The following is a 13246-nucleotide window of genomic DNA, read 5'->3' as shown; positions in this document are numbered from 1 at the left end:
CCTAGCATGTTGCACTCAGCTCTTATAGCTGGGTCTCAGGGTGGTCGCCCCAAGATGGATTGCGTATGTTTACTGGCACATATGTTTACCTTCAGGGTGAGTTTTGAGTCTCATCCTGCTTTCACCCCACGTACGTGTCTGAAATTCTCATTTGTGAAGCTATCACTTAAATGAGAGCATAGCTAGCCCCAGCAACTTATGGTAGTATATTCCTTGGTACTAGTAAAAAGAAGAGCCTAGATTTTGAACCCCAACTGTGTTCAAAAGAGATGTTTTTCTGCCCTCGATCCCAGTTATTTCACTGTTTTTATTAGAAAGGTCAGTCTCCTGTAGCCAGCAGTGCATTCCTGGTGTGATTTGAATAGTCACCCACAGATCCATTGACCATAACAGACCCACTGGGAGCTGGGCTTAAGCAATCAGTAGCATCACATGCGTTCAGCTCAGGGCCCAAGTATTTTCAGCTCCAAACGCCATCTTTATACATACAGGAAATTCCCTTCTGGGTATGTAGGACTCATGGAATCTACCTGGAGTTAAACTTTACTTTTCTCTTCACTCATAACAGTCATTTATAAAGTGGGTCGTTATCCCCTCTAAAAGTTCATCCCCTTTTGTGTTTTTGAACTTCAACCCAAATTAATTTGCTCTGGATTTTTGAGTTTAATGAGCTAGTTCATCATCCAATAAAATGAACCCGGGAGAGAGACATTTAAAATAGGGAGAAATTCTTCTTGTTTCTTGGGTCAAAGGCTTTTAGACCAGGTATGACTGAGGAATTATTTCTAACTAGCTTTTGACTCAAGAGCTTCGGATTTATCTCCTGGTGAGAAGAAAGGGTCAAAATTTTAAAAAAATACTTTAAGCTTGTTAAAATGGCACTTTATGTTATAGATACTTTACCACAATAAAAGATAATTTTAAAAAATTTTAAGGTCCCTCCTGCCCAAAATGTGAAGCGGATCTGACGACATTAGATGGATGCCATATTAAGATTGACATTGGGTGCCAGTCACCTAAGATTGATTCCGTGATACTGAGGACATTGGATTATAGCATTTTTAAAGAATTCACCCTTGTGATTTCTCAAACTCCCTTTAGACCCATTTGCTTTGGTGGTTTGAATAATGGAACCACTATACTATTTAAGTGGCTACAGGTAGAGAGCCCTGGGTCTGAATTGCCTGAGCAGATGTCAAGTCTTGCACAGCTGAGGGCGTAGGGTCAGAAAGCCTCCTGGTCCAGAGCCCTGTGAAGCGCTTACAGGTGTGCTGTGTTCTCTCCAAGCAGTTTTCAGCTACAACACGGATTCCCGCCAGACGTGTGCCAACAACAGACACCAGTGCTCCGTGCACGCAGAGTGCAGGGACTTTGCCACCGGCTTCTGTTGCAGCTGCGTTTCCGGCTACACGGGGAACGGCCGGCAGTGTGTTGCAGAAGGTACTTTGCTTCTGTCTGTTCCCTTTGAAGGGGGAGGAGTGGAATTTTTGTTTCGCTGCTTGTTTTGAAATCTTTCCTTTACCCAGATCTCTAAACGGGGGTGGTATTTTCAGTCGGGCAATGATAGTTAATCTCTCATTCCCCGTTCTTGCCCGTATTTTTCTACTGGGGGTGTGGTCCTGGGGAGTGTCCTTTTTTTCTTGTTCTTTTTTTTTTTTTTCGGTACGCGGGCCTCTCACTGTTGTGGCCTCTCCCGTTGCGGAGCACAGGCTCCGGACACGCAGGCTCAGCGGCCATGGCTCACGGGCCCAGCCGCTCCGTGACATGTGGGATCCTCCTGGACCGGGGCACGAACCTGCGTCCCCCTCATCGGCAGGCGGACTCTCAACCACTGCGCCACCAGGGAAGCCCCGTCCTTTTTTTCTAATAAGGGGAGGTCTCTTTCTTTCCTGTGCTGTTTCTCCATCTGTGAAATGACAGCCATTAGGAGCCCATCTTCACAACTGTCCCTAGCGTGAGCCAAAGGCTAAAGTGTTGAAATTATGCAGCCTGGACCACGAATTGTCAGTGCCCTCCATTTTCCTCCGTTTCTTTCAAACCTTTTCTTTTGGCATCACTCAGACCATCCTAATGGTGGTTCAACTCCAGCAAGGCCACAGTGGGCTGGTGGAAACCAAAGTATGTAGCGGGTAAAGACCTGTCCTCATGCCCCCGGGATCCCAGCGAGGTGATGGAGCAGCATAAGGGGTGCATCACAGCTAACTCTGGAGCCCAGACCCATTGTGGGCCCACTCCAAAATGGACTCAGCTGGCGTCAGTGGGCTGGCATCAGTTCTGAGCTCTGCCCCTGGAAAAGGACCAACCAGTCTTGACATTCTCAGATGGTCAGAAGAATCTTCTCTGCAAAAGTCTAGAGGGCCCGGATAAGAGTTTACTTAGAGAGGGAGACCTATGGGAACCTGAGGCCATAAACCAGAATTAAAACAAAACCCAAACCGACCATACTGAACATTTGTTCCTTCAGATGCCAAGTCACCTCACTTGTCACCTGTCATTTTCCTCGTGTGTTTAATGAGGAACCTCAACTGCTTCACACAATACAACTAAATAAAACTCAGTTGGAGGAATGCTTTTCTGTTTTTTAGATCCCCTGCCATAGCTCAAGTTCAATCAGTTATTTTAATTTGCTAAAATAAAAAAAGTTCCCTCCTAGGTCACAGTTAGATAGTTAAATACTATCTGCAGCAAGAAAGAAAATTTTGTATACATTGCATATTAATTTGGGGGGATGTTTTTAACGTTTATAAATGTGTTGTCCGTTTTCTTCCAAAGCCCACTGCCCCAGGGATGGTATATCTTTGCTGCTTTGTTTTAGGCTTGGCTTTTATATATCTCTCACCCTGGGAGCAGCTTCCAAAATCTACAGTGAACCTTTCTTCTCAAAGAGCAATCTCATTAGCTCTTTCTGTGCCAAATATCAGATTGGAAATGCTGATGGGTTGCATTTGGCAGGAAGCTCAGATGTGACAGATCCCTCGGCTACATTTTTTGACCTTCTGTACACGCCCCGTCATAGTTTTGTGGTTTTTAAATATTTTTGGAGTCTTGCTACTTTTGAAATAGTTTTCTAGCTCCAAGTTTGGTGGAAAAAATTTGGTTTCCTTCCCCTGGCTTTCCTGCTTGTTTCTGTAATTGTTTGGGGGAGGCATTTTTTTTTTTTTTTTTTTTTGAGTTACGCGGGCCTCTCACTGCTGTGGCCTCTCTCGTTGCGGAGCACAAGTTCCGGGCGCGCAGGCTCAGCGGCCATGGCTCATGGGCCCAGCCGCTCTGCGGCATGTGGGATCTTCCCGGACCGGGGCACGAACCCGTTTTCCCCTGCATTGGCAGGCGGACTCTCAACCACTGCGCCACCGGGGAAGCCCTGGGGGAGGCATTTTTTGATATTAGTCTTCTAACTTCACCGCATCCCCCAGTGTAATGACATAGTTTATTTGCAGAAATACTCTGTGTCGAGTCTGCCTTGGCTTGTCAGTGAACCTGTTTATTTTATTTTATTTATTTTATTTTATTTTATTCTATTCTATTTTGGGGGGCCGCACCGCACGGCATGCAGGGTCTTGGTTCCCCGGCCAGGGATGGAACCCATGCCCGCTGCAGTGGGAGTGTGGAGTCTTAACTTCTGGACCGCTAGGGAAGTTCCTCAGTGACCCTGTTTAGCAGCTAAGGCATACTGAACACAGCAGAAAGTCTTCAGAACACTGGTGACCATGCTCAAATGAGGGCTCGTTTGTCTCAGGTTATTCTACAAACTTCACTGAAAACTAACTGTGCACAGAAACCTCTGCTAAGACAGAGCCAGGGAGTTGGGTGTGAAAGTCTTGTCTCTAGACATTTATAATCTAGGAAGAGAAACACGATATGCACAATCAGTAAGTGATAGAATTTCTACATTAAACCTGAACAGTCCAAGGTGACTTATTTACCTCTTCCTTCAGTTTTTTTTTTTTTAAAGATGTAAGTAACACACTCAAAGTATACCATTTGGTTCTTTTTAGTATATTAACTAAGTTGTGCAACTATTACCTCTAATTTTAGAGCATTTTCATTGCTCCAGAAGGAAACCCTGGATCTCTTAGCAGTCACCCTCAATTTATCCTCATCCCCAGTCTCTGTCAACAACTAATCTACTGTCTGTCAACACGGGTTTTCCTGTTCTGGATATTTCATATAAATGGAATCTTACAACATGGGACCTTTGTGTTTGGCTTCTTTCACTTAGCATGATGTTTTCAAGGTGCATCCATGTTTTAGCATGTATCAGGTACCTCATTCCTTTTTTCTAGTGAAATAATATCCATTTCATGGATATACCACATTCTGTTTATCCATCCATCAATTGATGGACATTTGGGTGCTTTCCCATTTTGGCTATCATGAATAATGCTGCTAAGAACATTCGTGTACAAGTTTTTGTGTGGACATATGTTTTCTGTTCTCTTGGTATATACCTAGGAGTTGGAATTGCTGGGTCATGTGGTAACCTTCAATTTTCTTATTCAAATACAAGAACAACTTAATTTCTTGAGAGCTTATCTTTTCCTGATTAAACAATAATAAATATATGCAAGTTATAAATATTTGAACATTATAGAGATATATAGTATAGAAAATGAAAGTTCACCGTATCGCCCTGAGTTAGCCACTGGTAGCAGTTTTGTGTACATCTCTTCAGATATTTGCCCCTAAGTGTATGCTAACATTTATCATTAATGTGATTTTCAAAAATGGTGTCCTAAACATATACTATTTAGCAATTTATGAAGAAAGCTTTTAAATATGCCATAGTAAGTTTCACATCTTCCCCGGTTGGCTAAATGGAACGATCAACAACAAACACACCCCAGCCCACAAGCTGGTTCTGGGTCAGAGGGCGTATTTGTGTGGCCTGCAATATCCGCTGTGGCCACTTCTGTCTGGCTTGGCTTGAGTGAAGGTCCAGGACTCAGACTGGCAGTCCTATGTTTGAGCCGGAGATGCTCTTTAAGATGTGTTACAGATCAGGCAACCAAATATCCCAACCAGTTTAGCCCTGCTGTCCCAGTGAAATGACTAATTCTGTCCCTGATACTCTCAAAAGTGAGACATTTATGTCACCCAGTTCTAGACCACCCATGATACTGTTCTATGAGATCATTTTAATTGCCTCAGACATTTCTCCATCAAACAATGGGTCTCACTTTTCTGCTGTCCATTATCCATCAGCGTGGAAGAGAGGAAGAAATTGGAATTTGTAAGGCTCATAGACACAGCCATAGGAACTGCCTTTTTGGGAAGAACAGTTGCTTTCACTTACCCCAAAGCCCTTTACCCCAGTACTGTTTGGTTCTTTGCTTTTTATAGGTACAGATCCTACCAGACATACTATTCTATTCTGAAGGGCCGGCTGCTTTCTTTGTTTCTCACTCAGGTACCCCCCAGAGAGTTAACGGCAAGGTGAAAGGGAAGATCTTTGTGGGGAACAGCCAAGTTCCCATTGTCTTTGAGAACACCGACCTCCACTCTTACGTGGTAATGAACCATGGGCGCTCCTACACAGCCATCAGCACCATTCCTGAGACCATCGGGTACTCTCTGCTTCCTCTGGCCCCTATTGGGGGCATCATCGGATGGATGTTTGCCGTGGAGCAAGATGGATTCAAGAATGGGTTTAGCATCACAGGTAACTGACATCAGACCTTAAAATTAATGGGCTGGGGTGAATGGAAAGGGAACTCCATGTCTGCAAGTAACTTACCGATAAGCATTCTGTGGCTCTGGAAATAAGGTGTTGAGGTAAAATTATCAAGAAGTTTTTCAATTAATATACATTAACTAAGACTGTCTAGAATTGCATTTTGACCAGGGAGCGATTTCAGGGTGGAGATTTAGATTTAGGCAGAGCAAATGATGTTTGCTCCTATATCCTCACAACCCAAAGTATGGGGATCCTTCTATTTATCCAGCCTGCCTCCAAATTCCCAACTAATCTGAAACTGATATTTGACATTTCCTTAGTATCTGCTTGGAGAAAAGGAACCTGTCATTTCTAGCTGGTAAAGTCAGCCTGATAAAAATAATCCGCATGAGTCTTAGGAAAGCTGAGTTTCCTTGGAGCTGCTTAGAGACCGTGTCCTGTCGGGGAAAGTTCAGTCTTCAGGGGACATGTGGGCAGATTGTCGGTGGGTGGGAGTAGAGGAGATGCTTCCCTGGAGCAGTGGTGGCCTCTTCCATGCTGTGCTGAGGCTGGCCCCGCTGTGCTGGAGGCCCTTTCCTGGAACTGCTTGGCTGGAGGAGTCTGCATCCTTCATCTCTGGCCACTCCCAGGACCTGGAGCCTGCTGTTCTGGGGCACAGGTACATAGCCGCTGCCTCTGACTACCTAGACCTGCCTTCTCCAACACCCCTAGCCTCACTGGAGCTTCAGCCATAGCTTTATCATGAAAACACTGCTGAGAGCAGGGTCTGTAGGCTTTGCATAGACACCCCTCCCAAAGTTACAGAGCATAAATACCTAACTTCCTGAAATGTGGACGTTTTAAGAAAGGAGAGGATATATATTTGAAAAGGATATAAGATACCTTATTTATGGCCCAATGTTTTTTCTCCCTCTCCCACAGGCATGTGTACCCTGAGTATCATAACGATGTTCAGGCTCTCTTGCAAACACACGCTCTTCCCTTTGCAGACGTAGTTGAGCTTTGCGGCCAGATCCACAGATCCTACTCCTTGGCTGCACAGCATTTCATATTGGTGTTGCCTTGAATATGGGTTGACTTAAATGGATGGTCCTTTGTAACTTACATCAACTTCAGGGAGGCTGAGGGAGTCTTTACAAATTCCCTACAACAGCAAATCTTTGTTACTACAATGGTCCTTAACTGCCCCTGTGTTATCAGCTGGATATCTGCCTGGGACCTGGGGGCTATAAAGCAGGAGTTGTCCAACTTTTTCTGCAAAGGGCCAGTTAGTAAATATTTTAAGCTTTGCCTAAATGTTTTAGGCTATTCGGGCTCTGTTGCAGCTACAGTAAGTCCCCTACATATGAACCTTCAAGTTGCGAACTTTCAAAGATGCGAACCTACGTTTGCATGTCCAATCACGTAAGTTAGTTCACATGTCTGGTGTACATTGTCACGTGAGTGCATCCTCTACAAGTGGTTGTGCTTTTGTGTACTTCACTGTACAGTACTGTATAGAGTACGGTAGTACAATATGTTCATTTCAAGCCCAGGGTGTCTGGAAGCAAGCGTAAAAGCAGCAGTGATGTAGCTGGTACTACTGTACTTTTAAAAGTACTGTACTGTAAGATTAAAAATGTTTTATTTTTGTGTTTGTTTGTTTTTAATGTATTATTTGTGTGAAAAGTATTGTAAACCTATTACAGTACAGTCCTAGATAGTGGATTGTGTTAGTTGGGTACCTAGGCTAACTTCTTTGGACTTAAGAACATATTGGACTTAACGCATGCACTCTCGGAACAGAACTCATCTGTATGTAGGGGACTAACTGTCTTCAACTTTGTCGTCGTCGAGTGAAAGCACCAAAGATAATATGCAAATGAATGATCATGTCTGTGTTGGAATGAAATTATTCATGGGCACTGAAATGTAAATTTCATATACTTTTCACATATCATGAAATAGCTGCCAGCCGTGCTATCGGGAGTCTGCAAAGGTGGCAAAGGGAGGAAGCTGGAAGAAGGGGGGATATTTTTTCCTGCTTGTCAGGGGCTGCTTCCCTGCCCAGACCAAGGGGAGGTCCTGAGCCAGCACCTTAGTATGTGCTCCTAGGATGGTTTCTGGGCCTGGTGATAGTTTGCCCTGAACAATTGGCTCATCCTGACCAGGGCTTAGCTGTTACAGTAGTCATTCCCACAGCCAACGTCCTGGAGCGCTTGATGTTTGGCAGAGGACGTTTTAACGTACTTATCTAATTTCCACAAGACCGATTGTATCCCTTTTTCATCATCAGGAAATGGAGGCTCTGTGAGGTTAAGTAACTTGTTCAAGCTCACCCAACCGGTACCCAGCACAGCTGGGAGTCCAACTCCTATCCCCTGCTTTTTCCAGCACAAGCCACGAGCCCACCTATCTCAGATGCTGGTTTGCAGCTGGCAAGCAGCTTCTGTTTCTTGCGCGTGACTCAGTTGGGCCATATGGATGTCCCAGCTCTGTCCTTGGTGTCAACAGCCCCATTTCTACTAACCAAACTAAAGCATCTGCAGAGGAGGTGTGAGCCTGTCCGCACAGTGAGCCCAGGGTAGGCATGAGGGTGGCTTCCTTGACAGCAACGTGACAGACTGACCTTGCTTTGCAGGGGGCGAATTCACCCGCCAGGCTGAGGTGACCTTTGTGGGGCACCCGGACAAGTTGTTCATTAAGCAGCAGTTCAGCGGTATTGACGAGCACGGACACCTGACCATCGACACGGAGCTGGAGGGCCGAGTGCCGCAGATGACCTTCGGCTCCTCGGTGCACATCGAGCCCTACACGGAGCTCTACCACTACTCCCACCAGGGTGAGCCGCAACGCCACGTCCTGGGGCAGCGTCACCCACAGGCTCCAGCCCTGAGCTCATGCTATCTCCTAGCTTTCGGAGAGGGAAGTGCAGCGGGTACCTTATACAAATCACCTTTTCTCTAATAGGTATCGTGCACACTCATTGGAGAGAATTTAGGGCAGAAAAGAAAATAAGCATAACTTACAGATGTAAAACCAGGACACAATTATTATTAGATTAAGTGTATTTCCTCTCAGCCTTTTCCTTCCATATAAAGACGATCCCAACATATGTATATATACCAACACAAATAATATCCCAACATAAAATCTCATCATATTATATAATTTCAAAATAATATAATTTTATTATAGTATACATCTGTATGTACTTTTTAAACTTCAAATTTACAGAAAAGTTGAAAATAGCAGTTTCCACATATCATTTAACCAGCCTCACCAGTTGTTAACATTTTGCTACATTTACTTTATCATTCTCTCTCGCATACACACATATATATATGGGGTTTTTTTGGAGAGTAAGTTGTAGGCACCATGATCCTTCATTCCCTAAATATTTCACATGTTCTTCCTAAAGACAAGAACATCCTCTCACACGGTCCCAGTACACTCATCAAAATCAGGAAATTTAACATTGATACAATACTACTGTATACTCTACAGTCAAGTATATAGTTTCTGTTTACATAATTTCAGTCATACCACATTATTGTATCTTCACTTTTCCAGTCAGCATCAAATTATGAACACTTGATAGTTTCATTAAATAGGCTTTGCAAACACTTTTTAATGAATCTCTACCATTCTATTGTATGGCTATCAATGTAAACCATTCTCTTCTAAAGCTTAGGTTATTTCCAATTTTTCCTTCTCATAATGAGTTGAAATAATCATCTTTATCATAAATCTTGACCACATTTCTGATTCTTTTCTGACCGAATTCCTAGAAATAGAAGTGCCGAGTCAAACAATGGAGACTCTTTAAAGGCTCTTATTAAATGGCCATCCAGAAAGGTTGTACCAATTACCATGGCTCTGTGGCTTGCTCCGGCTCTCCTGGGGAAAACGAGTGGGTGAGTAGGAGGTGCAGGGAGCCGCAGCACCCCGGTCTGCAAGTCAGGCTACGACCAGATGGTGTTTCTGGCAGCCCAGCACGTGGGAGCTGGACAGGAGGCAGCTTACACTAACCTTTTATGTATCCTCTGGCTTTGATGATGAACTACAGCAAAGCACACAGATATAAAGAGTCTTTTATACTTTTTTCAAAATAGGAAGTTGAGATTTTCATTGTATGGGTGAAAAGCGAGCTGTCTTCTACGTGGGGAAGACTGTTTCCCTTCTCTACTGAGATTTGCTCACAGTTCTTTAGTAATTTATAGAAATTGTCTACTGAAACCTATTAGTGTCTCATTTTTATATATCAGAGAACCGTTTAATCTAGGGTTATTTATAGCAGCCTCTATTTATTGAATCCTAAGTGAGATAACCCATAAAAAGCAGTTAGCACTCTGCTAGTCGTGTGGTAAATGCACCATAAATGGTAATGTGTCTTAATGAGAGTATCAGCCTGCTTGATTCCAGAAATTTTACATACATTATCTCATCCTCACCCCAACCCCTGTCGGAAAGGAAACAGAGGGTAAAGAAGTTAGTAACTGGTCTATGATCACACACCTTGTGAGTGAAGGGGCAAGGTGTGAATTCAGGTGTCTCTCCTTCCAAGCCCGTGCTCTTTCCATCAGACCTTAAACTCTGGGTTGGTTCTGGGTGACTTAGGAACTTATAGAGAAGCACTTGATGAGAAAAAGCAGTAACTATTTCTAATGCAAATAACATCAATAAAAGTATGGGAAATCTAGGTGGCAGAATGAGTCCCAATGCTGAAATAAATAGTTTTATTTATCCTGTTCCATCCGATCTCTCATCTGGTAGCAGTATAGGCAGAGAATACTGCTGATGGTTTTAGAGCCCTTGACTAAGCCTCTTGTATCCTCAAGATCTGTCCTTTGTGTCCCTGCCTTGTCTCCCTGCTTCCCTCCCACATCCAGTGATCACATCATCCTCCACCCGGGAGTACACAGTGATGGAACCCGAGCGCGATGGCGTGGCCCCTTCTCACGTCCACACTTACCAGTGGCGCCAGACCATCACCTTCCAGGAGTGCGTCCACGACGACTCCCGGCCAGCCCTGCCCAGCACCCAGCAGCTCTCGGTGGACAGCGTGTTTGTCCTGTACAACCAGGAGGAGAGGATCTTGCGCTATGCTCTGAGCAACTCTATCGGTCCTGTGAGGGGTAAGAGGTGGCAGCTCAGACTGGGCGTTGTGTGTGTGTGTCTGCCTGCACGGCTCTCTCGGTGCTTTTGACGTGTTGTTTTTCGTCTCTTACTCTCAGTAAGAAGAAGAAAGTTATGCTGAAATAGCTCCCGACAGAAATAAATGTCTTGTCATTTATGATTCTTAGAAAACCTACCTGTCTCTGTTCTGCTAACCTAAGGCCTCCTCATTATTCCATTTGGGGTAGAGAAGAATGATAATCCTTGAGTTGCCTTAAAGAGTAGACCATCCAAGGGCTGCAGCTGCCTATGGCTGGGCATTTATTTTTTATTTTTATTTTTTTGCGGTACGCGGGCCTCTCACTGTTGTGGCCTCTCCCGCTGCAGAGCACAGGCTCCGGACGCACAGGCTCAGCGGCCATGGCTCACGGGCCCAGCTTCTCCACGGCATGTGGGATCTTCCTGGACCGGGGCACGAAGCTGTGTCCCCTGCATCGGCAGGCGGACTCTCAACCACTGCGCCACCAGGGAAGCCCTGGGCATTTATTTTTATTTTATTTTTTATTCTTTTCCATTATGATTTATTGCAGGATATTGACTATAGTTCCCTGTGCTATACAACAGGACCTTGTTCTTTATCCATTCTATATATAACAGTTTGCATCTTCTAACCCCAAACTCCCAGTCCATCCCTGTCCTTCCCCCACACCCTTGGCAACCACAAGTCTGTTCTCTATGTCTGTGAGTCTATTTCTGTTTCCTAGATAAGTTCATTTGTTGTTGTTTCCATGTCACAGGTTGTTTCCATGTCTTGGCCATTGTGAATAGTGCTGCTAGGGGTTGCATGTATCTTTTTGAATTGTCTGGATATATGCTCAGGAGTAGGATTGCTGGACCATATAGTAATTCTATTTTTAGTTTTTTAAGGAACCTGCATACTGTTCTCCATAGTGGCTGTATCAATTTACCTTCCCACCAACAGTGTTAGAGGGTTCCCTTTTCTCCACACCCTCTCCAGCATTTATTGTTTGTAGATATTTTGATGATGGCCATTCTGACTGGTATGTGGTGATACCTCATTGTAGTTTTGATTTGTATTTCTCTAATAATTAGTGATGTTGAGCATCTTTTCATGGGCCTATTGATGGCCAGGCATTTAAAACACTCTGATGCTCACTGTGTGCTCAGGGCCTGGGAAAATCCAAATCAAATCTGCTAAAAGTCAGGCACGGAGCCTACAACGAGCTTTCTGCCTGGGGACGGCACATTGCGAGAGGGGGGGTCTAGTCTGGGGGTGCTTCTGGCTGCGTGGAAGGAGCTGCAGCTAGTGGGACAGCCCAGTGTCAGGTCTCACATCATCCAAATCTTTAAGCCCTAGGGGTTCTGTATATTTGGGGTCTAGGTGTGAAGGTCTTTCTCTTTTTCAGTTATTTTTGACTCTCTCTCTGTACCCAGGTCACTTCTCCAGCTAGTCGGGTTTGTCCTCAGCTCCATAAAGCAGAAGGAGGGCAGGTGTCTGTCCCCTTCCTTTGACGGTTGTAGCTCCATGCATCAGGGGTTGGCGTATTTTTTCTTAAAAGGCCAGACAGTATCAATAAACATTTCAGGCTTTGCCAGCCGTGCAGTCTCTCTCAGTTCTGTGACTGTAGCACAAAAGCAGCCAAGGACCGTATGCAAGTGAATGGGTGTGGCTGGTTTCCAGTAAAACTTTATTTACAAAAACAGACAAATGTCCAAAGGGATGTAGTTTGCTGATCCCGCCTCAGGTGACCCCCAGGTGACTCAGGAGTTGGCGGGTTTCCTGGTCATCAGTCCTGCCTTACTTTCTGGAGTTTCTGGAGGAATAAGAGTTTCTGAATCCTCACTGGGTTTCAATGTCTCTGCCTTCACAGACGGCTCCCCTGATGCCCTTCAGAATCCTTGCTACATCGGCACTCATGGGTGTGACAGCAATGCAGCCTGTCGCCCCGGTTCCGGGACCCAGTTCACCTGCGAGTGCTCCATCGGCTTCCGGGGAGACGGACAGACCTGCTACGGTACAGCCGTCCACTCTGACTTGGTGGTGGTGGGCAGTGGGGCTGGGGGGCTGCAGAAACAGATCCTGTACAGCAGAGGGGCGAGGAAGAGGCAGCACCAGTGAGATAAACACTGATGGTCACGCTGAGTTGTGGAAGCCCCACGCTCAGTGTTCCCTCCGTGATGTTAGGGGTCCTGGCCCTTCCTTCATCTGGTCAGATGCCCTGACTCTAAGCAGCAGAGTAGAATTTATAAGGTCACATTCCACTTCACGTCGAGAATACATGGGCTTAAAGGAAGGGAAAGTCAGCGCTGTTTATAACACACATAATATGACTACAACTGCGACGTACCCAGGCATTGTTGTGTTAGGTGCTTCACAAACACTGACTGATTTAATTCAGCAACTCTAATAAGATAGATTCTTTCATTTCTGTCTTTTAAAAATTATTTTTAATT

General features: G+C 44.8%; 1 protein-coding gene across 2 annotated transcripts in view; it reads left to right on the top strand.

Moving 5' to 3' along the window:
• The window catches only part of NID1 (nidogen 1), a 96319-nt gene that overhangs the window by 30755 nt on the left and 52318 nt on the right, over positions 1-13246 (top strand). The window contains exons 5-9 of one of the 2 annotated variants that reach the window (XM_081248144.1): positions 1291-1440; positions 5408-5659; positions 8295-8495; positions 10546-10791; positions 12664-12807. In XM_081248144.1, coding sequence (XP_081104270.1) covers positions 1291-1440; positions 5408-5659; positions 8295-8495; positions 10546-10791; positions 12664-12807 — 993 coding nt within the window. Of the gene's footprint in view, positions 1-1287; positions 1441-5407; positions 5660-8294; positions 8496-10545; positions 10792-12663; positions 12808-13246 lie in introns of both variants that reach the window. The other variant, XM_081248143.1, reaches the window with a different exon arrangement.

The sequence above is a fragment of the Mesoplodon bidens genome (assembly GCF_964165515.1).
Source record: "Mesoplodon bidens genome assembly, chromosome: 1".
Classification (NCBI taxonomy): domain Eukaryota; kingdom Metazoa; phylum Chordata; class Mammalia; order Artiodactyla; family Ziphiidae; genus Mesoplodon; species Mesoplodon bidens.
The sequence above is the reverse complement of the archived record's forward strand: the minus strand, read 5'-3'. Positions and strand labels throughout refer to the sequence as shown.